The sequence below is a fragment of the Gorilla gorilla genome, chromosome 4, assembly GCF_029281585.2.
Source record: "Gorilla gorilla gorilla isolate KB3781 chromosome 4, NHGRI_mGorGor1-v2.1_pri, whole genome shotgun sequence".
Lineage (NCBI taxonomy): Eukaryota > Metazoa > Chordata > Mammalia > Primates > Hominidae > Gorilla > Gorilla gorilla.
In genome coordinates this window covers 62291434-62317026 of record NC_073228.2, presented here as the reverse complement: position 1 = coordinate 62317026, position 25593 = coordinate 62291434, and the positions used below count along the sequence as shown (strand labels likewise).

The window sequence follows — 25593 nt, the reverse complement described above, 5'->3', positions numbered from 1 at the left end:
GTTCAAGCAATTCTCCTGTCTCAACCTCCCAAGTAGCTGGGATCACAAGCACGCTCTACCATGCCCAGCTAACTCTTGTATTTTCTTTTAGTAGAAACGGGGTTTTGCCATGTTGGCCAGGCTGGTCTCAAACTCCTGACCTCAGGTGATCAGCCCAACTCGCCCTACCAAAGTGTTGGGATTACAGGTGTGAGCCAGCACACCTGCCGTCATTCAAAAAGGGAAAGCCTAAATTACGATTACCTATAAATATAGAAATGAAAACACACAATACAAATTTACTTGAAGAAAATCCATATTCCCTTTAACTTGGTAACTTTTTTGTTTGTTTTGATACAGGGTCTCCCTCTGTCACCCAGGCTGGAGTGCAGTGGTGCAATCTTGGCTCACTGCAACCTCCATCTCCTGGGGTTAAGCGACTCTCCTGCCTCAGCCAACTGAATAGCTGGGACTACAAGTGCGTGCCACCATGCCTGGCTAATTTTTTGTATTTTTAGTAGAGACCGGGTTTCACCATGCTGTCCAGACTGGTCTTGAACTCCTGAACTCAGGCAATGCACCTGCCTCGCAAAGTGCTAGGATTACAGGTGTGAGCGACCGCCACCAGCCTAACTTGGTTAACTTTTAAAGTGACATAATTTTAAAACCTGTACATTTCCGGATTCCTTTTTTTTTTAAAAAAAGTTCCTTTACACTAAAAGTCTAGTTCATAGTAAGCAATTTTCAAAACAAAATAATATTCCAAGATAATTGCCAATAAAGATAATAATAATTACTGTAATGGTTTTTTCTCTTAGCCATTCAGGATCCTTTTCATCTTCACTATCTACTTCCATTTCTTGTGGACGGAGAGGTAAGCAGGTATCACTATGGAAATACAGACGATTGTGGCCACTACTATATGTTCTTTGCTGTTCTACTTCCCCATCTTCAGATTCAAGAAATTCAGACATGCTTGCTTTTGTTCGTTTTGGCCTAATGAAAAGAAATAAATGTTGATTTATGGCCTCTACATGTATACCATCTAACCTCACGACTAGGAGTTGAGATCTGTGATAATCTGCAACATCACCATTTTATAAAACTAACCATAAAACAATAGTATTAGAGGCACACCCCCACTAGTTATTTTCTTTCGGTACATAATGTAAATCAAACCTATTACATATTAATTCAAACACAAACTGTCTTTCTGGGTGTGAAAAGTTACAGTTAAAAAGGAGGAAAAAGAAATGAAGTGCTAGTTAGGTAGGAATATGCATATAAAATCCTACATGTCAAAACTGTGTATTCTAACTCATGTATATTCACAAAGCAGAAAAGCCGTAACACTGGTTACATATGCATACACCTGCCTTAAAAATTTTTTCAGTTTTACTAAGATTAAAAATTCCCTCTTTGTAATTTTTTTATTACTATTATTATTATTTGAGACGAAGTTTCGCTCTTGTTGCCCAGGCCAGAGTGCAATGGCACAACCTCGGCTCACTGCAACCTCGACCTCCCAGGTTCAACCAATTATCCAGAAACTTCTGACAGAATTCTTTAATCCCAAACCACTGCAGCAGTAGTGACATTAACATCATTAAAACTTAAGTATAAAGTTCAAAGGAGAAGTGAGAAAACTTCTCTGTAGAAATAGGAGCTATCAAGTATTATAAAGTAGTTAACAACCCCACAGACACCTAATACTGAAAAATAATAATTTCCACCTAACGAACTAGTAGCTTCATCTGGCTCCTTTGTTCCTCCAACATCAGTAAAAATCAGAGCTTAAACTTTTGTTATATGCCCTTTTTACCTACCTGCACACAAGAATATGTGTGATAGGTGTTCTCTTAACTGGACCGTTGCGACTAAAAGCAAATCCAGGTTGGCGATGAATATCCTGAGGATTTCCTGCATAGGAGCCATCATAACACTCATTGATAGAAACATCTATCCTAGCACCTTTTGGATGATACTGCAACAAAAATGTCAAAAAAAAAAATATTAAGTATCCTATCCTAAATATCCCTCCAATTTAATTAAAGAATTTGTGGGCTCTTAATATTTAGAAAACTAAAATAGGCCAGGCACACCAGCATGGTAAACATGCAGTCAGAAGACCTGGGGTTAACAAAATGTGTTAAAATCTTAACTATGTCATTTATTGCTTGGTGACTTTGTACAAATTATTTCTTGGTTGAGCAAGAATAAGAAAATTATCATTTAATTCAAAGAGTTGGTTGAGGATTTTGTGAGTCAATTAAAGACACTACACAAACATTAATTATAATTCCAAATATATGTCAACTCTGAATCATTCACTGTAATCCATGTATACGGCAATCTATCAAATACAGAAATTTGTTATTTTTATACAAAGTACAATTTTTGAAAGTCATGCTATCTTGTACTTAATGCATATTTTTTCCCTTTTTTAATTTAAAAAATTTTTGTGGGTACATAGGTGTATATATTTATGGGGTACAAGAGATTTCTTAACACAAATTGAGAAAATATGAAAAATTACTCACAACATAGTTGAAGATAAATCTGCTATGGCAGAGTTTAAGATGCTTGAGTAAACTATAAAGTTTGCGGCAGTTCAGAGTACACCAAGGGCAATGCAGGTCATCTCTTGCTTCAGTTTGTTGCCTTGTATTGTTGTTATAGAGAAACTAAAAACAATTAAAAAAAAAAAAAAGCAAATCTCCAATTTACACATAACAAGATATTTTGTTTAAATATCACTTCTAAAAATAGTTTAAAAAATTTAAGCGGAAAATCAAATTAGAGATATTCTCTTTAATTAAATATGCCCAGTGACGCAAGGTCACTCACGCCTGTTAATCCCAGCATTTTGGGAGGCCAAGGCAGACACTGTCAAATGTATCGCTTGGAGCTCAAGACAAGCCTGGGCAACATGGTAAAACCTCGTCTCCACAAAAACTGCAAAAATTAGCCGGGAGTGGTGGCATGTGCTTGTAATTAGTTACTCGTGAGGCTGAGGCGTGAGAATCCGGTTGAACCCAGGAGGCAGAGGTTGCAGTGAGCCAAGACTGCACCACTGCACTCCAGCCTGGGCAACAAAGTGAGATCCTGTCTCAAATAAATAAATAAATAAAATAAAAATGAACAAAAAATTTTCATGTTTGACATACAAAAAACAAATACATTTCATAATTACTTTAAGAAGCGTCAGCTATGGTTTACCTGATAAAATATTCTTAATTTTTGTCGGTTTTCATTTGGAGTATCCTTTTCTTTTCTTGTTTGTAGATCTGTAGTCAATGATTCTTTAACAGCTGAAAACATACACTTTTATATTCAATAAAAACATTGCTTTTGAAAAGCAAAATAACATACCTCACAAAAACTATTAAATATTAAAGGTTTCACAGAATTCTACTTGTGGTATTTAAATACATTTCTGTTATCTCCCTCAACTGATGATTGCGGGAAAAATACCCATAATTCAGCATCCCTAATCTGATGTTAAGGTCTATTGGCAGGACTTATTTTTTTCCTTAAAAAGCACCTCTGGCCGGGCGCGGTGGCTCACGCCTGTAATCCCAGCACATTGGGAGGCCAAGGCAGGAGGATTACGAGGTCAGGAGTTACAGACCAGCCTGCCCAACGTGGCAAAACCCCATCTCTAATTAAAAATATAAAAAATTAGCAGGGCGTGGTGGCGGGCACCTGCAATCCCAGCTACTCAGGAGGCGGAAGCAGAATTGCTTGAACCCGGGAGGCGGAGGTTGCAGTGAGCCAAGACCACACCACTGCACTTCCGCCTGGATGACAAGAGCAAAACTCCGTCTCAAAAAACAAAAACAGGGCCGGGCGCGGTGGCTCACACCTGTAATCCCAGTGCTTTGGGAGGCCGAGGCGGGTGGATCACGAGGTCAGGAGATCAAGACCATCCTGGCTAACACAGTGAAACCCCATCTCTACTAAAAATACAAAAAAATTAGCTGGGCATGGTGGCGGGCACCTGTAGTCCCAGCTACTCGGGAGGCTGAGGCAGGAGAATGGCGTGAATCTGGGAGGCAGAGCTTGCAGTGAGCTGAGATCGCGCCACTACACTCCAGCCTGGGCGACTAAGGAAGACTCTGTCAAAAAAAGGAAAACAGAAACAAAAACAAAAAACCACCTCCTATGTCCTAAACAATTATAAAAGTAACTCCAAGTAATTATATGTCATTACCATGCTGTTTTAAGCACTCTGAGGTCAGAATGTGTTTTTTTGTTGTTGTTGAGACAGATTCACTTTGGTGACTAGGCCGGCGTGCAGTGGCGCAATCTCAGCTCACTGCAACCTCCACCTCCTGGGTTCAAGCAATTCTCGTGCCTCAGCCTCCTGAGTAGCTGGGATTACAGGCGCCCGCCACCACACCCGGCTGATTTTTTGTATTTTAGTAGAGACAGGGTTTCACCATATTGACCAGGCTGGTCTTGAACTCCTGAGTTCAGGCAATCTGCTCATCTCGGCCTCCAAAAGTGCTAGGATTACAGATATGAGTCACCGTGCCCAGCCCAGAGTGTGGTTTTAATTGGTGTTTGTATTCTCAGATCCCAGGTGTGAGCAGGCACTAAGAGTTGGTTTATCAGAAAGTAAGTTATACTTATTATATTAAAATTATTTCAGGCTGGGCACGGTGGCTCATGTCTGTTATCCCAGCACTTTGGGAGGCCGAGGTGGGCAGACTGCCTGAGGTCAGAAGTTTGAGACCAGCCTGGCTAACATGGTGAAACCCCATCTCTATGAAAAAAAACTAGCCAGGCATGGTGGCACACACCTGTAGTCCCAGCTACTTGGGAAGCTGAGGCAGGAGAATTGCTTGAACCCAGGAGGCAGAGGGTGCAGTGAGCTGAGGTTTCGCCACTGCACTCCAGCCTGGGTGACGGAGCAAGACTCCGTCTCCAAAAAAAATAATTATTTCAAATCTAAAAAGATAGTGACAAATGATTCTGGTATATTTCCTTTCAGATATAAGAAGAAAAAAAGGTATTTACATTTCCTTACATAATTAACAATTAGGTATAATTTGTATAGAACTTTTTCTTAGTTTTGATGCAACCTTTTACCTATTTCACTGGCTTCTGAGTATTCTGAGAAGTGCCCATACTACAGTTTACTTGCAAAACCTTTCCCCTGACACAAGCCTTTTCTTATTTATATTTTTTATTTTTTATAAGCGACAGGGTGTCACTATGTTGCCCAGGCTGGTCTTGAACTCCTGGGCTTCAAGCAATCCACCCACCCTGGTCTCCCAAAGTGCTGGAATTACAGATGTCAGCCACTGCGCCTGGCCCCATTTCTTATATCTCTTTAATCTGACCATTACTGTCACCTGCACACAATGAGTGTACATGAGTGGTCAAGGAGGACAACTTAAGCCTTCTGCCTTCTTTAAACAGGCAGATAAAGACACATGAGTGCTCTCTCAGGTCAAGGACAATGTACCTACTGGACAGATACAAAAATGACAGAACTTGGCCAGGCGCAATGGCTCAAGCCTGTAGTCCCAGTACTTTGGGATGCTAAGGTAGGTAGATTGCTTGAGCTCAGGAGTTTGAGACCAGCATGGGTGATGGCAAAATCCCATCTCTACCGAAAAATACAAAAATTAACAGGGCGTGGTGGCACGAGCCTGTAGTCCCATCTATATGGAGGGCTAAGGTGGGAGGATCGCTTGAGCCTGGGAGGCGGTGGTTTCAGTGAGCTGAGATGGCACCACTGCACTCCAGCCAGGGTGAGAGAGAAAACCCTGTCTCAAAAAAAAAAGTAAAATAAAAATGATAGAACACTGCAACTTGGGCCTTAAACTCAGCAGAAAGTTAACTCTATTTGTAAATGTTTTTTCCTCTTAAAAACTGGCTGGGCACAACGGCTCATGCCTGTAATCCCAGTACTTTGGGAGGCCGAGATGGGTGGATCTCCTGAGATCAGTAGTTTGAGACAAGCCTGGCCAACATGATGAAACCCTGTCTCTACTAAAAATACAAAAATTAGCCAGGCATGGTGGTGTGTGCCTGCAATCTCAGCTACTCGGGAGGCTGAGGCAGGAGAATTGCTTCAAACCGGGAGGCGGAGGTTGTGCTGAGCCGAGATTGCGTCACCGCACTGCAGCCTGGGCGCGGTGGCTCATACCTATAATTCCCAGCACTTTGGGAGGCCCAGGCGAGCGGATCACGACGTCAGGAGATCGAGACCATCCTGGCTAACACGGTGAAACCCCATCTCTACTAAAAATACAAAAAAAATTAGTCTGGGCCTGGTGGGTCATGCCTGTAATCTCAGCACTTTGGGAGGCCGAGGCAGGCAGACCATGAGGTCAGGAGATTGAGACTATCCTGGCTAACACGGTGAAACCCCATCTCTACTAAAAATACAAAAAAAAAAAAAAAAAAAAATTAGCCGGGCATGGTGGCCGGCGCCTGTAGTCCCAGCTACTCGGGAGGTTGAGGCAGGAAATTGGCATGAACCCAGGAGGTGGAGCTTGCAGTGAGCTGAGATCGCACCACTGCACTCCAGCCTGGGTGAGACAGCGAGACTCCATCTCAAAAAACAAAACAACAAACAAAACAAACAAACAGAAAAACTTATATGTGAGTTATAAAAAACATAGTTCCTGGGCTGGGCACAGTGGCTCGTGCCTGTAATCCCAGCACTTTGGGAGGCCAAGGCGGGTGGATCATGAGGTCAGGAAATCGAGACCATCCTGGCTAACAAGGTGAAACCCCGTGTCTACTAAAAATACAAAAAAAAAAAAAAAATTAGCTGGTCGTGGTGGCAGGCGCCTGTAATCCCAGCTACTCAGGAGGCTGAGGCAGGAGAATGGCATGAACCAGGGAGGCAGAGCTTGCAGTGAGCCGAGATTATGCCACTGCACTCCACTCTGGGCAACAGAGCGAGACTTCGTCTCAAAAAAAAAAAAAAAAAAAAAAACTTAGTTCCAAAGCTCTTTGTAGTTGTGATTCCAAAATCTTAAAAGCTAATCTGAAAACCAATAGTTTTCTTGTAAGTTTCTGGCAAATTTGTTTAGTGGAAAAACTTGCTCTAAGTTACCATGAGGACCCCACTTCAAGATGTTATATATGATATCTATACTACGTACCATATCATGCTTCAATTTTTTTTTCAATTCAAATTTCTAGGCACCCTTGGCACAAAGGTTCTGGATAAAGAATTTTTACTACTACTTCAACACAAAACTTTACACTTAATATAGGAGAACCCTAATTTACCATGATTCATAACCTACCCAATAAGCCAAATAATATTCCGAAAGACTAATCACATAGAGGCCAGGAGAGGTGGCTCTCACCTGTAATCCCAGCACTTTGAGAGACTGAGGCGGGCAGATCATGAGGTCAGAAGATGGAGACCATCCTGGCTAACATGGTGAAACCTCGTCTCTACTTTTTTAATTTATTGACTTACTTTTATTTATTTTTTTTTGAGATGGAGTATTGCTCTGTCTCCCAGGCTGGAGTGCAGTGGTGCAATCTCGGCTGCAACCTCCACCTTCTGGGTTCACGCCATTCTCATGCCTCAGCCTCCCAAGTAGCTGGGACTACAGGTGCCCACCACCACACCTGGCTGAATTTTTTTGTATTTTTAGTAAGGACGGTGTTTCACCGTGTTAGCCAGGATGATCTCCATCTCCTGACCTTGTGATCCGCCCGCCTCGGTCTCCCAAATGCTGGGATTACAGGTGTGAGCCACTGCGCTCGGCCAACCCTGTCTCTACTAAAACTACAAAAAATTAGCCAGATGTGGTGGCATGCACCTGTAGTCACAGCTACTCGGGAGGCTGAGTCAGGAGAATCGTTTGAACCCACAAGGCAGAGGTTGCAGTGAGCTGAAATCACGCTACTGCACTCCTGCCTGGGCAACAGAGCAAGACTCCATCTCAAAAAAAAAAAAAAAGAAGAATCACATAAAGCAAAACACAAATGAATTAATCTAAAGCACAAGACCTAACTCTGCAAACCATTATTTTATTATTTTGATTGCAATGTTTTCTTACCAATAGTTTGAGTAGGTTTAACTGAACCAGGCTTGTTTTCCTGATGGAGACTCTCTGAATTTCTAGTGGCAAGAGGTTTGGCAATAGGAGCCGTAGATTTATCATTGGTCTCTCCTGTCCAACGAAGAGTGAACTGCAACGTAGGTCCCTGAGAAAATGTTTCGAATGGAGGCAGCCTCTAAAAAATAAAAAACATGCAAAGACTAGAGACTCAGATAATGAATTCAAATAAATTGTAGAGATTAAAAAAAAATTCATTATAAGTCAATGTGGATTTGCCTTAATAGATTTGTCTTGAAAATCCAAATGCTGACTGAGATGGCTAGGCAAACAAAGTAAAAGTATGGACCAGACACTGTAGAACTTGAACTGGAGAGCACAGGCTGTCTAAAAGAGGCGACCACTGATCAGCAACAGGTGAATTGTTGCCATGTGAAAACACTCGTCCAACACAGATTTTCAGATTTTTCCAAATAGGTCAGAAATCAAAGTTTTCATGGGAAAATTTCCCATTTAGGTTGTTGCTAACCAGTTCAAATGTCTTTTTTTTTTTTTGAGATGGAGTTTCACTCTTGTCGCCCAGGCTAGTGTGCAACTGGCGTGGTCTCAGCTCACTGCAACCTCCCCCTCCCAGGTTCAAGCAATTCTCCTGTCTCAGCCTCCCAAGTAGCTGGGATTACAGGCACCTGCCGTCACGCCCAGCTAATTTTTTGTGTGTGTATTTTTAGTAGAGACGGGGTTTCACCATCTTGGCCAGGCTGGTCTTGAACTCCTGACCTCAGGTGATTCGCCTGCCTCGGCCTCCCAAAGTGCTGGGGTTACAGGCATGAGCCACCACGCCTGGCCTTGAAATGTCTTAAAAATAAAACTGTGGTACCCAAAGCCCACCAGCATGCAACCTTTGCTCTTAGGTGACCAATTACTTTTTTTTTTGTAAATTGAACAGCTTTTCAATTAGTAATTTTCTTTGACTTCTCTCAGTTTCACTGACAATGACTGCCAGTGCTTCTCTTCTTTGATTTTACAACACGGAGCTATTGAAAATAGCTAACTTTTAGCCATCTGACCGAATCACTCACCCATCCCCAAGAATTTACCTATTAAGCTGATGATCCCAAATTGGTTCTCCATTCTTATCCTTACACTTGAACTGTAAACTCATATCTCCAATTGCCTCTTGGACATTGCCAGTTGATCTCAATGTCACCTTGAACTAAAACATGTTTAGAAGTGTATCCAGTATCTTTTCTTCTAAAACACTTTCCTTCTCACGTTATATTTCTTCTTGTCATTATCATTCTACTAGTGACCCTAAGCTAAAAATTTTGGAATTATATTTGACTCCTATCCTTTCGTTTCTCATGCAATTACCAAGTCCTTTTTGAAATGTTTATCATTTCTTCCTTGTCCTTCAAGGATCACAAAAAAAAAACCAAAAAAAACCTTTGTATAGATCAGTATTGCCTTACTACTAGAGTATCTCAGTTGTTCTACTTGCTTCTGATTTTTACTTTCCTATTCAAATATAGGAGAGATCAAGTAGTCTTCAATGAGCTTCAATTTATTTTACTGCCACAGAGGCCTAAACTCCTTCTATATCGTTATTACAAAGTAATCCTCTTAAAACTATTCAGACTAGAGGACCGGGCGCAATGGCACACGCCTGTAATCCCAGCACTTTGGGAGGCCGAGGAGGGCAGATCGTGAGGTCAGGAGTTTGAGACCATCCTGGACAACATGGTGAAACCCCGTCTCTACTAAAATACAAAAAATTAGCTCGGCATGGTGGCTGGCGCCTATAATCCCAGCTACTTGGGAGGCTGAGGCAGGAGAATCACTTGAACTCGAAAGGCAGAGGTTGCAGTGAGCCGAAATTGTACCACTGCACTCCAGCCTGGAGACAGAGCAAGACTCCATCTCAAAAAACAAAACAAAACAAAACAAAAAACTACTTAGACTAGAATGTAGTAAAAGTGTGTTCAGAGACTAGTTTGGACACAGCAGTCCACAGGAATTTATCTTATAAAATACTTGATACAGGTTCAAGTATAATCACTATTAACATTTTTGACAAGATTAAAAAAATCAAATAACCCAATTATCTATTAGACCAGCACTGGTTTAGTCAATTAAGGAACCCAAACAAAACAAAACAAAACAAAAAAACTCAGAACTTTTAAAAAGAAGTAAATCTATACGCTCTGACTTAAAAGGATGCTCATTTTACAGGGTTAAGAGCTTCCAGATAGGCCGGGCACAGTAGCTCACACCTGTAATCCCAGCACTTTGGGATGCCGAAGTGGGTGGAAAACCTGAGGTCAGGAGTTTGAGACCAGCCAAGACAACATGGTGAAACCCCCAGGCGTGGTGGCGCATGCCAGTAATCTCAACTATTCAGGAGGCTGAGGCAAGAGAATTGCTTGAACCCAGGAGGCAGAGGTTGCAGTGAACTGAGACCGCGCCACTGCACTCCACCTTTGGGTGACAGAGCGAGACTCCATCTCAACAGAAACAAACAAAAAAAAGGCCAGGCCGGGCATGGTGGCTCATGCCTGTAATCCCAGTACTTTGGGAGGCTGAGGTGGGCGGATCACAAGGTCAGGAGTTCGAGACCAGCCTGGCCAACATGGTGAAACTCCATCCCTACTAAAAATATGAAAATCAGCTGGGCATGGTGGTGCGCACCTGTGATCGCAGCTACTCAGGAGGCTGAGGCTGGAGAATCGCTTGAACCCGGGAGGCGGAGGTTGCAGTGAGCCAAGATCATGCCACTGTACTCCAGCCTGGGTGACAGAGTGAAACTCCATCTCAAAAACAAAACAAACAAAAAAAAAAACAAAAACAAACAAAACCACCAACAACAAAAACCCTTCACATATATAATCCTTATAGTCTCATGAATAAAAACATACTTTAAAAAAAGAAATTTAAAATGAAAAAGATCATAAAGATAAATCCAGGCAGAAAACCCAAACAGTATAGATAAAAATTATTTGAAATCTCACCACCTGGAGTTAACCACTATTATAAATTTTAGAAACAGGGGAAAAAAAAAAAAATATATATATATATACAGTTATGTAAAAATTTAATATGGAAATCTTGTCAAACTATCATCCTTTTTAATAGCTTTTTAGATTTAACATGTTTCTAATGTTTCATTATTTAAAAAATGCTGAGAAAACCTGTTACCTACATCTTTTGTTAACAAGTTACTACATTGTGACAAAAATATAAAATTTGAATTGTTAAAGACTATATATACAATTTTAACTTTATATATATTGCCAGTCTGCCCTATAGTAAGACTGTATCAAACTTTTTTTTTTTTTTTCTTTTGAGACAGTCTTGCTCTGTTTCCCCGGATAAAGTGAAGTGGCAAAATCTCAGCTCACTGAAACCTCTGCCTCCCAGGTTCAAGTAATACTCCTAAGCCTCCCCAAGTACCCAAGTATCTGGGACTACAAGCACCTGCCACCATGCCTGGCTAATTTTTGTGTTTTTGGTAGAGATGTGGTTTGACATGTTGGCCAGGCTGGTGTCAAACTCATAACCTCAGGTGATCCACCTGCCTTGGCCTCCCAAAGTGCTGGGATTACAGGCATGAGCCACTGAGCCCGGCCCCAACTTACTGTTACATCAAAATATTATTTGAGAGTATATGTGTCCTCACATCCCTAAAACACTAGAAACTGTCAAACTTTTAATCTTTGTCCAACTCTCAAAAGTATCTCTGCATTTGCATGCCTTTGAGTACTAATAAGGTTGAGTACTGCTTTAAAAGTTTGCTGGCCATCTATATTTGTTTTTTTAAGAACTGCGTGATAGTCCTTGACACATATTTCTTATTAGACTGCGTATCTTTTTTTGTTTTATAATTCACAATATTATGTATTCATATTAGCATTTTGTGTTACAGATATTTCCCCCATTCCATAATTTGTTTGTAACTTTAGATATTTTGCAGTATAAAAATGACTAATTTTAACCCGACAATTTTTACTTTATGCTTTCTTACTTTTAAATCATCCTTAGAAGGGTCTTCCTCACTGCAATATATTAACATTCACCTATTTTTTTTCCATGCTTATGAATGTTCATTTTTACATGCTTATGAGCCTTCCAGAATGTATTAGGTCTAAGATTATTTCCAGATGACTGGAGAAGAGTTGTCACAATTAATGAACAGTTTCTCTTTCTCACATAGCTATACCACCACCTTTATCATGAACTAAATTTCAAATATACATCAAACTATTTCAGGACTATGCCTGAATGATATGCTTGTCTATTCCTATGCTTATACCATAGGGTTTAAGTTCTCTTAACTTTATGGTATGTACTACTGTATATTGTATATCATACTAAAACTGGTAAGTAAAGATTCTCAAAATATTTTTCTAAAATTTCCCTTAGTATTACTAAATACTTATCCTTCTAGATTAACTTGGAACTAATTTTAAGGCTTAAAAAAATCCTTATGAGAGTTTGCATTGGATGGTACACTGATCTAACATATTTAGAAATAAAAGACATCGTTACAGTTTTGAATCTACCTATTTAAGAAATGTATGGATTCCTCTTTATCTCTTAAAAGAGTTATTTTAAGTATGCTTAATCTAAATTCTGCAGATTTCTTGATAAATGTATTACTAGTCATCCCTTATTACCTGCCATTACAATGAATAGAATTTAAAACAGCCGTTAACATTTATTGAGCACTTATTGTATGCCAGGCACTGTACTAAATATTTTATTATTTCATCTACTCCATCAATTCTATGTCTCATGTTACAGGAGAAGAAACTGAGACATGGATAAGTAACTTGCCAAACGCCACATAGCTAGGAGCAGACATTTGAATCAGGCAGTCTGGCTCTCAAAGTATGATGCCTTCCGTGTGGCCGGGTGCAGTGGCTCATGCCTGTAATCCCAGCGCTTTGGGGGCCAAGGTGGGCAGATCACAAGGTCAGGAGTTCCAGACTAGCCTGGCCAACATGGTCAAACCCCGTCTCTACTGAAAATAAAAAAAATTAGCCAGGCGTGGTGGCACGCAGAATCACAGAATCACAGCTACTCGGGAGGCTGAGACAGGAGAATCGCTTGAACCCAGGAGGTGGAGGTTGCAGTGAGCCGAGACCATGCCACTGCACTCCAGCCTGGGCAACAGAGCAAGACTCCCCCTCAAAAAAAAAAAAAAAAAAAAAAAGAATGATACCTTCCGTTAAATGCTCTGACTAGATCATTTACTTGTGTTTTTTAAAGTATAAAAAACAAAGGACTCTACTTCCAACATGAATTAGCATTTGGGGAAGAAAACATCAGTCAAAAATGGGAGTTCATAACTATAACGTGCTCAACCTTCTAAGTAGTCCATACCTTCCCATCAAGAATAGTCTCCCATGTTGCTCTTTTCTTGCTTATTGGACATTCTTCCATTTCCTGCATGGCTACTTCATATTCCCCATCTAAAAGCTGTAAGCGCCTGTTAGACAAACACATATACTTTAAAGTAACCTGTGTTATTACTATAAGTACACAAATTCTACATCTTTAGATTTATACTAAAACCATTTATTAAATTTATAAACTAGCTTACATACCCAACAAGATTTTAAAAATACAGCTACACTCCAGTCCTGATGAAAGCAATTTTAATGATGTACACTAAAAACTGTATTACTAGGAATTCATTACTGTAGCTACTCAGATATAACTCTAAACATGTAAAGTATAATATGCCTGAGGTCTCAAAACCTGGTACGTTGTCAACATTAAATATAAAGTGTAAGTACAGGCTTTATTTATTTATTTATTTGAGATGGAGTCTTGCTCTGTTGCAACCCAGGCTGGAGGGCAGTGGTGCAATCTCCGCTCACCACAATCTCTGCTGCCCAGGTTCAAGCGATTCTCCTGCCTCAGCCTCCCGAGTAGCTGGGATTACAGGCGCGTGCCACCATGCCTGGCTAATTTTTGTATTTTTAGTAGAGACGGGTTTCAGCATCTTGGCCAGGCTGGTCTTAAACTCCTGCCCTCGTGATCCACCCACCTCGGCCTCCTAAAGTGCTGGGATTACAGGCGTGAACCACCGTGCCCAGCCCAGGCTTTATATTTTTAAAAATAGGATAATAGTGTTACAATGCTTATCTTAGGGAAACACTAAGAATTCTGTTACCTTTAACTACTGTAATTGTTTGAACTAGAATCCTTTACTTTTATACTTGACCAGTAAACTGATTATTATAATGATGAATCTGGTAACTACGGGAATTCTGGGGGCACCTGGCACATATAGGTGCTCAATAAACACTTCATGGAATACTAATTGAATCAAATAATTCAAATATATTCACACAATATAGTTTTAAGGGGTGTGTACATACGTGTCTATGTATAACTTATTTTTTCCATACTTTAAACACTAGTAACCACTACTACTCTAAACACCATTCTTCAACCATGCTCAGTAATTAACTGTATATATCAAGAAACTGGCTTCTCTTCATCACTCTTGGAGAAATTCTATTAGGTAAAAACAGCTGACATTTATTGAGTGTTCACTATGTGCCAGGCACTATTATAAAGATTTTACATGGTTCATTTAATCTTCCCAACAATGCTATGAACTATGTACTATTACTCCACTGCCAGAAGAGAAAACTGAGGCAAGAAAAGGTTAAATAACTTGCCTTAAAATCAAACCGTAAATAGCCAGATCCAGCAAATGAATCCAGGTGTGTCTCTAAAGTCTCTTAAAACCAAATGATTGACACTTAAGAATTTTTGTCTTTATGCTGTACTACTTAAATTTAGTCAACTTCAATAGTACATCAGCAAAGCCATTCAACTATTTTAAAAACTAATTTATTTACTCAAATAGGTAATAAATTCATATATTTCTAAGTCAAAAAGGAGCTTCCTTATGCTTTTACATAGATACATACTATTCCATTTTGTGGGTGTACATTTGATACCTACAATCCAATGCACCCTCCTATCTGTAATGTATATGGAGACCTTTCCCCCACAGCCTCATCAAGTGCTTTATCAAGTTTTTTGGTCTCTGTCAATCTGATAAGTGAAAAAACGCATCTCAGCATACTTTTAATTCAGATGTTTTATCGTTTTAATTGTTTAAGAACCATATCTATCTATTTTGGTAAACTTCTTATTGTTTCCTTTGCCCATTCTTCTATTGGGCAGTGGTCTTTTAAAATTAGTATGACCTGTTTACATTCAAGAATGAGAGACATCTACCTGAAAGACAAGTTGAAAATAATTTCTCCCCGTCTTGTCATTTTTGACTTTGGTTATGGTGGCTTTTTTGTTTTCTGAAGAAGTTTTTGATTTTTATTTTGTTCAACTTTGCATTCTTTTCCTATATGGCTTTTGAATATTGGTTATTATTTCAAGGAATTAACTGGATTTTTTTTTTTTTTTTGACAGTCACTGTGTCACCCAGGCTAGAGTGCAGTGACACAATCATAGCTCACTACAGCCTCAGACTCCTGGGCTCAAGAGATCCTCCCACCTTGGTCTTCCAAAGTACTAAGATTACAAGTGTGAGCCACTGCACTCAGCCCTCTGTGAGATTTTAAAAACAATTTTTACACATCTAACATGCAGATTTTGGCTTAAAAATACTATTCTTCTACAAGGAATCAGGACTCCTTGAAGAAATCACAACTTCAGAGCAGAGGTAAGAAAAGAAGAAGGTAGGCCGGGCGCAGTGGCTCATGCCCGTAATCCCAACAGTTTGGGAGGCTGAGGTGGGAGGATCACCTGAGGTCGGGAGTTCAAGACCAGCCTGACCAACAGGGAGAAACCTTGTCTCTACTAGAAATACAAAATTAGCCAGGCATGGTGGCGCATGCCTTAATCCCAGCTACTCGGGAGGCTGAGGCAGGAGAATCGCTTGAACCCGGGAGGCAGAGGTAGCGGTGAGCTGAGATGGTGCCTTTGCGCTCCAGCCTGGGCAACAGGAGCAAAACTCCGTCTCAAAAAAAAAAAAGGAGAAGGTGATTCTGGTACATCTTACTATTCTAGAAAATCAGGAAAAAATAGCAGCAACAAAACAGGACACAGAAGCCTACTTAGAAGGGCTCCTCCTGACCAAATATGAGACAATTTGAGCATTAAAATAACAGTATCAATAGACTAAAACTAATTGAATAAATAGAATTTGTTAATCCATACTGGTTTTAAAATATCAAAGCTGGGGAAAGGAATGCTCTTCTTTTTAAATTTACATGTAACTTTTTTAAAAATTTTTTTTTCTTTTTAGGAACGAGGTCTTGCTATGTTGCCCAAACTGGTCCCAAACTCCTGGGCTCAAATAGTCTTCCCGCCTTGGACTCCCAAAGTGTTAGGGTTACAGGTATCAGCCACCATGCCCGCCTGTTTCTCTCTCTCTCTCTCTCTCTCTCTACATATATATATATTTTTAGGGTTAGTCAAGTGAAGCAGTGGGAGCAGAGAAGGAATGCTCTTCTTTATATAAAAATGCAAATAAATGTGGAAGAGATGTTAGAAAATTACCATTTTCCAACTGCCAAAGGAATAATTTATTCAAGCAAAAATAATCAATCGATGCTAAAACTATTGGGTGAAAGGCTATGGGAAGAAAATGGATATTTACTCAGCTTCATGTATTAGCATAAGAATTATATGCTGATTTATACAAAAGGGAAAAAAGCACTGTTACAATGGAGAAATATTGTGAACAGCATCTTAACTGAGTGATCAAACCTAATATTACCTTTTGTCTGTGATGTAGTACGTAAAGAACACATCACTCATTAGAATCCCTGCCAAAAATATTTAACCTGAAGCTAATCAAGAGGAAATCACCACAGAAGTCCTAATTGAGATACATTCTGCAAAACTACAGGCCTATACTGGGGGGAAAATGTCACAGAAGGTAGGGAGAAAAGCTAGGGGACTATTCCAAATTGAAGGAGACTGAAGAACTATGACATCTAGCTATGGAATCGGGGTGGGGACAGGACAAATTATAAAGGACATTATTGAGGTCAACTGGGGAGATAGTATTGTATTTGTATTTTAATTTTCCTCATAAGGGTACGGTGGTTATACCAGAAAATGTCTTCGTTCTTAGGAGATACATGCAAGAGAGTTTATAAATGAGGAATAAAGCAATCTTTCAAATTGTTCAGCACAAAAATAAAATATAGCCTCATAAATCAAATGTGGCAAAATGTTAAGAACAGATACAATCTAGATGAAGGGTATGTGGATATTAAATGACTTTAGTATTCTTTCAACTTTCCTATAGTTTTGAATTTTTTTTTTTTTGGAGACAGTCTCGCTGTCACCAGGCCGGAGTGCAGTGGCGCGATCTCGACTCACTGTAACCTCCGCCTCCTGGGTTCAAGCGATTCTCCTGCCTCAGCCTCCTGAGTAGCTGGGACTACAGGCACGCACCACCAGGCCCAGCTAATTTTTGTACTTTTAGTAGAGATGGGGTTTCACCATGTTGGCCAGGACGGTCTTGATCTCTTGACCTCGTGATCCGCCCGCCTCAGCCTCCCAAAGTGCTGGGATTACAGGCGTGAGCCACCATGCCCGGATGAATATTTTCAAAATAAGCTGCTGTGGGGAAATTCTCCCAGTTTCTTCTTGGCACTTTTTCTTTAAAATAAAAGCATTATCTTTTTCTTACAAGAAATGTGTAAACATATGTGTCAGGTACAGTGATTAAAAAAGAAAATAGAACATACCCCATGCTGCCTAAAATAGAACAATTAACAGCATCGATGAAGTCCAATGCGCCTCATTCTAATTGTTTCCCCCACAGACTTGACCACTATTTTCTAGTACATTTATGGTTCTATTGTTTTCCATTTAAATCTTCGATCCACAATAAAATTTCTGACTTTAAATTTTAGACACTGGCCGGGCACGGTGGCTCACCTATAATCCCAGCACTTTGGGAGGCTGAGGCAGGTGGATGATGTGAGGTCAGGAGCTCCAGACCAGCCTGGCCAACATGGTGAAACCTCATCTCTACTAAAAATACAAAAATTAGCTAGGCATGGTAGCAGGTGCCTGTAATCCCAGCTATTCAGGAGGCTGAGGCAGATGAATCGCTTGAATCCAGGAGGCAGAGGTTGCAGTGAGCTGAGATCATGCCACTGAACTCCAGCCTGGGTGACACAGCGAGAGTCCGTCTCAAAAATAAACAAATAAATAAATAAAAAATAAACAATAGGAGGAATGGCCTAGTTACTTTCCCTGGTTCTTTGTCCTATACCTGACAATAAACTGTTAACTACCAGCACGCAGCCTGGTACAAGAAATGACGGCATAGGTTCCTTTCTCCAATCCCAAAAAGAAAAAATGCTGGATTTGCTTCCCAGACATTCTTTCACTGGTGATATTTTCACTAAAATATTTCGTTTCCAAACAGAAATTGCAGAAATATTTAATAAGTCTGTGTTTCTTGCCATCCTGTACCAAATGCACAGAGGTACACAATGATTATACATGATTTTCTTTTCTTTTCTTTTCTTTTTAAGACAGAGTCTTGCTCTGTCACGCAGGATGGAGTGCAGTGGTGTGATCTCGGCTCACTGCAACCTCTGCCTCCCAGGTTCAAGCGATTCTCCTGCCTCAGCCTCCTGAGTAGCTGGGATTACAGGCACACGCCACCGTGCCCGGCTAATTTTTGTATTTTTAGTAGAGACAGGGTTTCACCATCTTGGCCAGGCTGGTCTCGAACTCCTGACCTCGTGATCCACCCGCTTCAGCCTCCCAAAGAGCTGGGATTACAGGCGTGAGCCACTGCGCCCGGCCTTCTTTCTTTTTTTAAAAAAGATGGGGTCTCACCTAGGCATGGTGGCTCACACCTGTAATCCCAGCACTTTGGGAGGCCAAGGCAGGCGGATCACGAGGTGAGGAGACCGACACCATTCTGGCTAACACGGTGAAACCCCGTCTCTACTGAAAATATAAAAAATTAGCTGGGCGTGGTGGCACGCACCTGTAGTTCCAGCTACTCCAGAGGCTGAAGCAGGAGACTTGCTCAAACCCAGGTGGCAGAGGGGTTGCAGTGAGCAGAGATTGCGCCACTGCACTCCTGCCTGGGTGATAGAGTGAGACACCATCCTAAAAAAAAAAAAAAAAAAGATGGGATCTCACTTTGTCACTCAGGCCAGAGTACAGTGGCATGATCATAGCTCATTGCTGCCTTGAACTCCTGGGATCAAACAATCCTCCCACCTTAGCCTCCTATGTAGTTGGAACTACAGGTGCATACCACCATGACCAGCTTCTCTTCCTTAATTTTTAATAAACACATAACCCCAAGATTTACGTAGGGCCCAGTCCATTTAAGTCTCTTCTCAAATACTACCTCCTCCCAGAGGATATCTCTCTAAAACAGTAACCATTTATTCTCTATTTTTCTTCACAACACTCATCACTAAGTGACATTAGTTGATTTTTTGGGTGGTGGTCTGTTTCCTCCACTAAAAGTTAAGCTCCATGGTGAAGGCAGGGATTTTGTTGCCTTCTTAATGTCTAGAACAGTGTCTGGCAAAGAGTAGACACTCAGAAAATATTCGCCAAATAAGTAAGTTTAACTGAGCTATCTATCCGAATAGTTCCTTAATTATTGTTTTCTATGAAACAGACAAAAATTCAGTGTTTGCAAATTTGTTTTTTCATCCGTAAGAATAAAAAGAAACAAAGGCAATGAAATAATCAATATAAATAATTATATTCTGCTTCAGAATGAAAACATTTCCAGAACATTGTGGGAGCCTCACTTGTTCATCAACATTACCTGTTTTTATCAAATACTGTCATTTGTGCAACAAATGTCTTTTCCCCATCCTCACGATTTCGTTTTCTTCTGGCTGGAAGCTCTTCATTGACATCTAAATTTAACAAACATTTCTCATAAATCAAATATTAGAACAAAAATGTGTTATGATATTTGGTCCCTTAACATAAAACATGCTACATTTATCCCAAATGAGGTACGAATTACACTAAAGTTGCAATAATATACAGACCACATGTTTCCAATTTTGCATTTTTACTATATGTTCTTTTTAACAATCACAACATTAACCCCACATCTTTGCAAATGCTAATGTTTCTGTTTAGAATTATCTTTGCTAGGCAAACTCCTTCTCACTCGTGGTAACTCCCAAAAACTTCAAACAATACTTCAAGAGTCAAAGATTATTTTTTCCAACGTGTTTCTCTACTGAACTTCACATATACCTGTATTATGGCACTCATCATTTTGCTGCAATGATATATTTCATGTCTATTTCCCTACACTAGGTTGTGAGACTTTGGAGGATCGGACTGAATGTTTTAATCATCTTCGATTAAATTAAATCATCCCCAGCACCTATGTGTTTGTTGAATGAATACCTCAAAGATGAATTCACAATTGTTGGAAGAAAAGAGGGATGGGCAGGGGGATAAATACACAACAAGTATAATAAAATGTTCATTGTTGAATCTAAGAGGTAAGTAGATAGGTGTTCACTATAAAATACTTCTCATTGTCCTTTATGTTTGAAAATTTGCACAACAAAATGTTGAGGTGGAGGTGAATTCACTGTTTGCTTTAAGACTCAGCACCATGACTATCATGAAGGAACACTGGTACAATCATTTTCAATGACCATCTTAGTCTCCAGTGATAAAATCTAGTAAAAAAAAAAATTACCAATATTTTCATTGGTTTCTCCATTAATCATTCCATTAAACTCTCTTCTTCCTGGACGAGTCACTCTAAATAGCAACGAGTAAGACTTCACCATATGGCTGTTACTAGGTTCAAATTCATTACTGGAAACTGCAAGGGACGGGAAATTTCCAGGTTTTGTTTGATTGAGGTCAGGATTCAAAGGCACCTGCTTTTTACCTGTGGGAACTTGCCTTATTGGACAACTTACATCCTGCAAAGGTAAACATTATTAATTTATATTTATTTGTATATAAGCAATAAGAATTATAATAAAACTTCTAATCACAGCTATAGGAAACACGGGAGATAGGCCATGATCACCAAATGGAATGTTAAAATTCTAACCATAGTTCTGCAAACTGTGAAGCAAAAATAAACATTTGAAATACCTATATTCCAAATATTAGAGGTTTTCTCCAACATAATGAAATTATGATACAGTATACCTAATATTTAGCTAACAGTGATCTGAAACAGTTGTATATTAGAAATTTAGAATTAAAAGCATGCTAAATTTCTCTGGTAAGGCTTTTCAGCAACAACAAAAAAACCATGCTAAAATGTTAAACTCATGTACTTTTATCAAATCTCTTAAATGTTCTATTTTAACATGACAATGACTAATAGGACCATTAGAAATAAAAAAAATGACTAATAATCCCATGGTCAACAACTACATTATGAAACAGTAAATCCATATAGTTAAAATATGTTGTTTAATAGAAAGGATCATCATCCTTAAAAAAACAAAAACAAAACTGGTTTTATCTACCAATGATCATATTCTGAGTAATATTCTGTTATTGTATGATTAGTTACACTGAAAACGCATACTAGAAAAACTGGAAGGATCAGAAGACTTTTATGACAGTATCTTACAGCAGCTACTTCTTTTAAATAAATAGAATACATACAGTCTAAAAAAATTTCTATTTTATAAGACTATAAAGTGAAAACTATGAATTCTCACCCACCCCCCAGGTCTTATGCTCCGGAGATGACTAATACTAGCAGTTGGCTGTGTATATTCTTCCAGGAAAATGATTACCCCTGATACATTTTTTTGAACATAAGAATGACTATATTTATATTCATATCTTATTCTAAGTAATGTATCTTGGATTTTCATATCATCACTTGTTGTAATGTGTATGGAGGTTAGGTAGGAGTAAGAAGTGATAAAGGCTGGAGTGCAGTTGTGCGATCTCGGCTCGCTGCAAGCTCCGCCTCCCGGGTTCATACCATTCTCCTGCCTCAGCCTCCTGAGTAGCTGGCACTACAGGTGCCCGTCACCACGCCTGGCTAATTTTTTATATTTTTAGCAGAGACGAGATTTCACCGTGTTAGCCACTCGATCTCCTGACCTCGTGATCTGCCCACCTTGGCCTCTCAAAGTGCTGGGATTACAGGCGTGAGCCACCAGCACCTGGCAAGGAGTGGTATTTCCTAACTTTACATACATTTTTTTTTTTCTTGAGACAGTTTCACTCTGTCGCACAGGCTGGAGCTCAGTGGTGCAATCATGGCTCACTGCAGCCTCGACTTACTGGGCTCAAGCAATTCTCCCGAGTAGCTGGGACTACAGGCACAGGCCATCATGCCTAGCTTCATTTTTGTATTTTTGGTAGAGACAGGGTTTCACCATGTTGCCCAGGATGCTTAACTCCTGGGTTCAAGCAATCTGCCCACTTCTGCCTCCCAAAGTGCTGGGATTATAGGTGTAAGCTACGGCAACCGGCCTTTACATAAACTTTCAAAAATAAAGTTCCACTGCTGCCTCCATGGTGCCTTAGTCTACTCCCTCCCAGTGATTGAGGCCCTTATGGCCTATGGTCTTGGAAGAATATCAGCACTGGGACCCTGGACCCAGACCAGTTCCTACTCCTCTTGAAACACTCGAGGACTTGAGGCAACTAAAGGTACATATGTTGGCTTTGATCGGTTGACCAGGAAACATCTTAACACTTGTTTCTATGGTGAAATAACTTCACCTTATAAAAATTTGAAGCAATGTACTAATAAGTGAATGGCTAATAACGCTGACAACAAAATTTCTTTGCCTGAGAGCAGTGTTACAAAGGATAATCTTGTGGAAAAAACTCTCTCTTAGCCCTTATCTAAAATGTCAATGGGTACAAATAGCTAAGAAATACGCTAACAGATTGAAATGGTAGAAAAGCAACTGAATTTATGCCAGATGCTAAAACACAGCTTCTCCATTTCCAGACTCCTACGAGAAAGTTTTGTACAGACACTTATTAAAAGACTAGAAAAACTACACAGATATGCGAGTTGGCAAAAGAGGTTATCAGTTTTATACTTAGGCCATCAACACATTTCTTAAGCTTTCAAAATTTAAAACTCAGCTTTAAAATACAATATATATGCATAAAGATGTCCAATTAAGCAAATTATTCCATTTAATCTACCAATATCATTTTGTTGACATTACCTTTCTTTTTTTGTGGCAAACTTTCACAAGCAGGACTTCCAGGGTAACAGAATTTTGTTCATTTTCTGAGTTTGGTGATGGCTTATCTAAATAGAAAATCAGTATTTTAAAATATATTTTAAAAATATATGAACACGGTATTCATTTTGCTAACAAGTCAGGGAACTTCAAACAGAGATTTCCCATAGTAAGACTTCTGAAAAGTTCACTCATTCTTTTTTCCTCAAATCAGTTCCAAACTTACAGCAAACTCTTTAAAAGCCTTTATATATAGTGTAAATAAACCACTCACAAAACAAATATAATTACCGTCCTATATGCTGTAATTTTTTTTTCCATTAGATATAGGTTTTGCTCTGTTGCCCAAGGTACAGTGCAGTGGCACAATCACAGCTCACTGCAATCACATGCTCCTGGGATCAAGTGATCCTCACACATCAGCACGGCAGCCTCCTGAGTACCTGGAATTACAGGCGTGAGCCACCATGCCCAGGTTGTAAGTATAAAAAATATTCACTGGCCAGGCATAGTGGCTCATGCCTGTAATCCCAACACTTTGGGAGGCCAAGGCAAGAATATCAGTTAAGGCCAAGAGTTCAAGACCAGCCTGCGCAACACAGAGACCTCGTCTCTACAAAATGTCAAAAAATTAGCTGGGTGTGGTGGGTGTCATGGTGATGTGCCTGCAGTCCTAGCTACCTCAGAGGCTAGGTGGAAGGATCTCTTGAGCCAAGGAGTTCAAGGCTGCAGTGAGCTATGATCCTGTCACTGCCCTCTAGTCTGGGCGAAAGAGTGAGATCCTGTCTAAAACACATCTACACATTTCTATTTATATATATATATACACACACATATACATACAATTATATATATACACATATATATACACATACATACATATATACACATATATATATTTCCATATATATATATTTCCTAATTCCTTTTTTCTTTTCGAGACAGAGACTCGTTCTGTCAACCAGGTTGGAGTGCAGTAGGGCGATCTTGGCTCACTGCAACTTCTGCCTCCCAGGTTAAAGTGATCCTCCCACCTCAGCTTCCCAAGTATCTGGGACTACAGGTGCGCACCACGACACCCAGCTGATTTTTTTAATTTTTAGTAGAGATGGGGTTTCACCATGTTGGCTAGGCTGGTCTTGAACTCCTGACCTCAAGTGATCCACCTGCCTTGGCCTCCCAAAATGCTGGGATTACAGGTGTGAGCCACCACACCCGGCCATATTTACTGAATATTTCTAATTTGAAGATTTAATATTTTTGTTTGTTTTTCAGACAAGGGTCTGGCTATGTTGCCCAGGCTGGTCTCAAACTTCTGGGCTCAAGTGATTCTCCCATTTTAAGCCTCCTAAGTAGCTGAGACTACAGGCACATGCAACTGGGCCAGCTTGAAGATTTAACATTTATGATAATACACTGCTAGTCAAAAGTAATTTTGACAAATACAGTTAAAGCTTCTTGGCAGAAAGCATAAATGAAAACAGTTGCAGGAGGGCCAGGTGTGGTGGCTCACGCCTATAATCGCAGCACTTAGGGAGGCCGAGGCAGGTGGATCACCTGAGGCCGGGAGTTCGAGACCAGCCTGACCAACACGGAGAAACCCCGTCTCTACTAAAAATACAACATCAGCCAGGCATGGTGGTGCATGCCTGTAATCTCAGCTACTTGGGAGGCTGAGGCAGAACTGCTTGAACCAGGGGTTGGGGAGCAGAGGTTGCAGTGAGCTGAGATCACACCATTGCACTCCAGCCTGGGCAACAAGAGTGAAACTGCATCTCCAAAAAAAAAAAAAAAAAAAAAAAAAAAGTTGCAGGAGACAACCACATTCAAAATAAGCATCTTCAATTTTTTTCTTCTCCTAAAATCTACTAGAAAAAGTATTAAGATAACATTTGAATTAAATCAGTTACCATTAAACATGTTTCATTACGAATGCATAGAGACAACTAAACTAAAAAGTTCTTGATCTGACCAAGACTTGTGGCCAAAAGGATAACAAATGGATTTCAAAAAACATTAAACATTATAAAACGTACAGACAGAGCTATTTTTAGACGCTTTCCCCAGAATTTCTCTACAGTTTAAATGGGATAACAAAAATCAAGATATTATTTACTATCTAGAATATCTTGGCTTACAAAAAATTTAGGGGTGTTAATTTTGAATACCATAGTCTATATTCTCTATGTAAATTAACAAAGGCTTTACAAATTAAGGTTCTAGAGTAGTCCTCCATAACTTGTTTTTAAAACAAGTCCCAAAAGTATTAACAGTTCATAACTGAATATTTAATCACTAATTCATCAAATAGCTTCAATAACATCCAGAACTATTATAATAGATGAATCCATGAACACACACAAAAAATTTTT

At 39.7% G+C, this 25593-nt stretch overlaps 1 protein-coding gene across 5 annotated transcripts in view; it reads right to left on the bottom strand.

Moving 5' to 3' along the window:
- The window catches only part of LOC101149019 (SUZ12 polycomb repressive complex 2 subunit), a 63964-nt gene that overhangs the window by 4507 nt on the left and 33864 nt on the right, over nt 1-25593 (bottom strand). For all 5 annotated transcript variants that reach the window (XM_031011366.3, XM_031011367.3, XM_063706549.1 and 2 more), the window contains 9 exons: nt 23204-23289; nt 20731-20962; nt 19828-19921; nt 13401-13506; nt 8022-8199; nt 3199-3290; nt 2520-2663; nt 1806-1963; nt 777-975 (listed from right to left, as the gene is read on the bottom strand). In XM_031011366.3, coding sequence (XP_030867226.1) covers nt 777-975; nt 1806-1963; nt 2520-2663; nt 3199-3290; nt 8022-8199; nt 13401-13506; nt 19828-19921; nt 20731-20962; nt 23204-23289 — 1289 coding nt within the window. The remainder of the gene's footprint in view (nt 1-776; nt 976-1805; nt 1964-2519; nt 2664-3198; nt 3291-8021; nt 8200-13400; nt 13507-19827; nt 19922-20730; nt 20963-23203; nt 23290-25593) is intronic.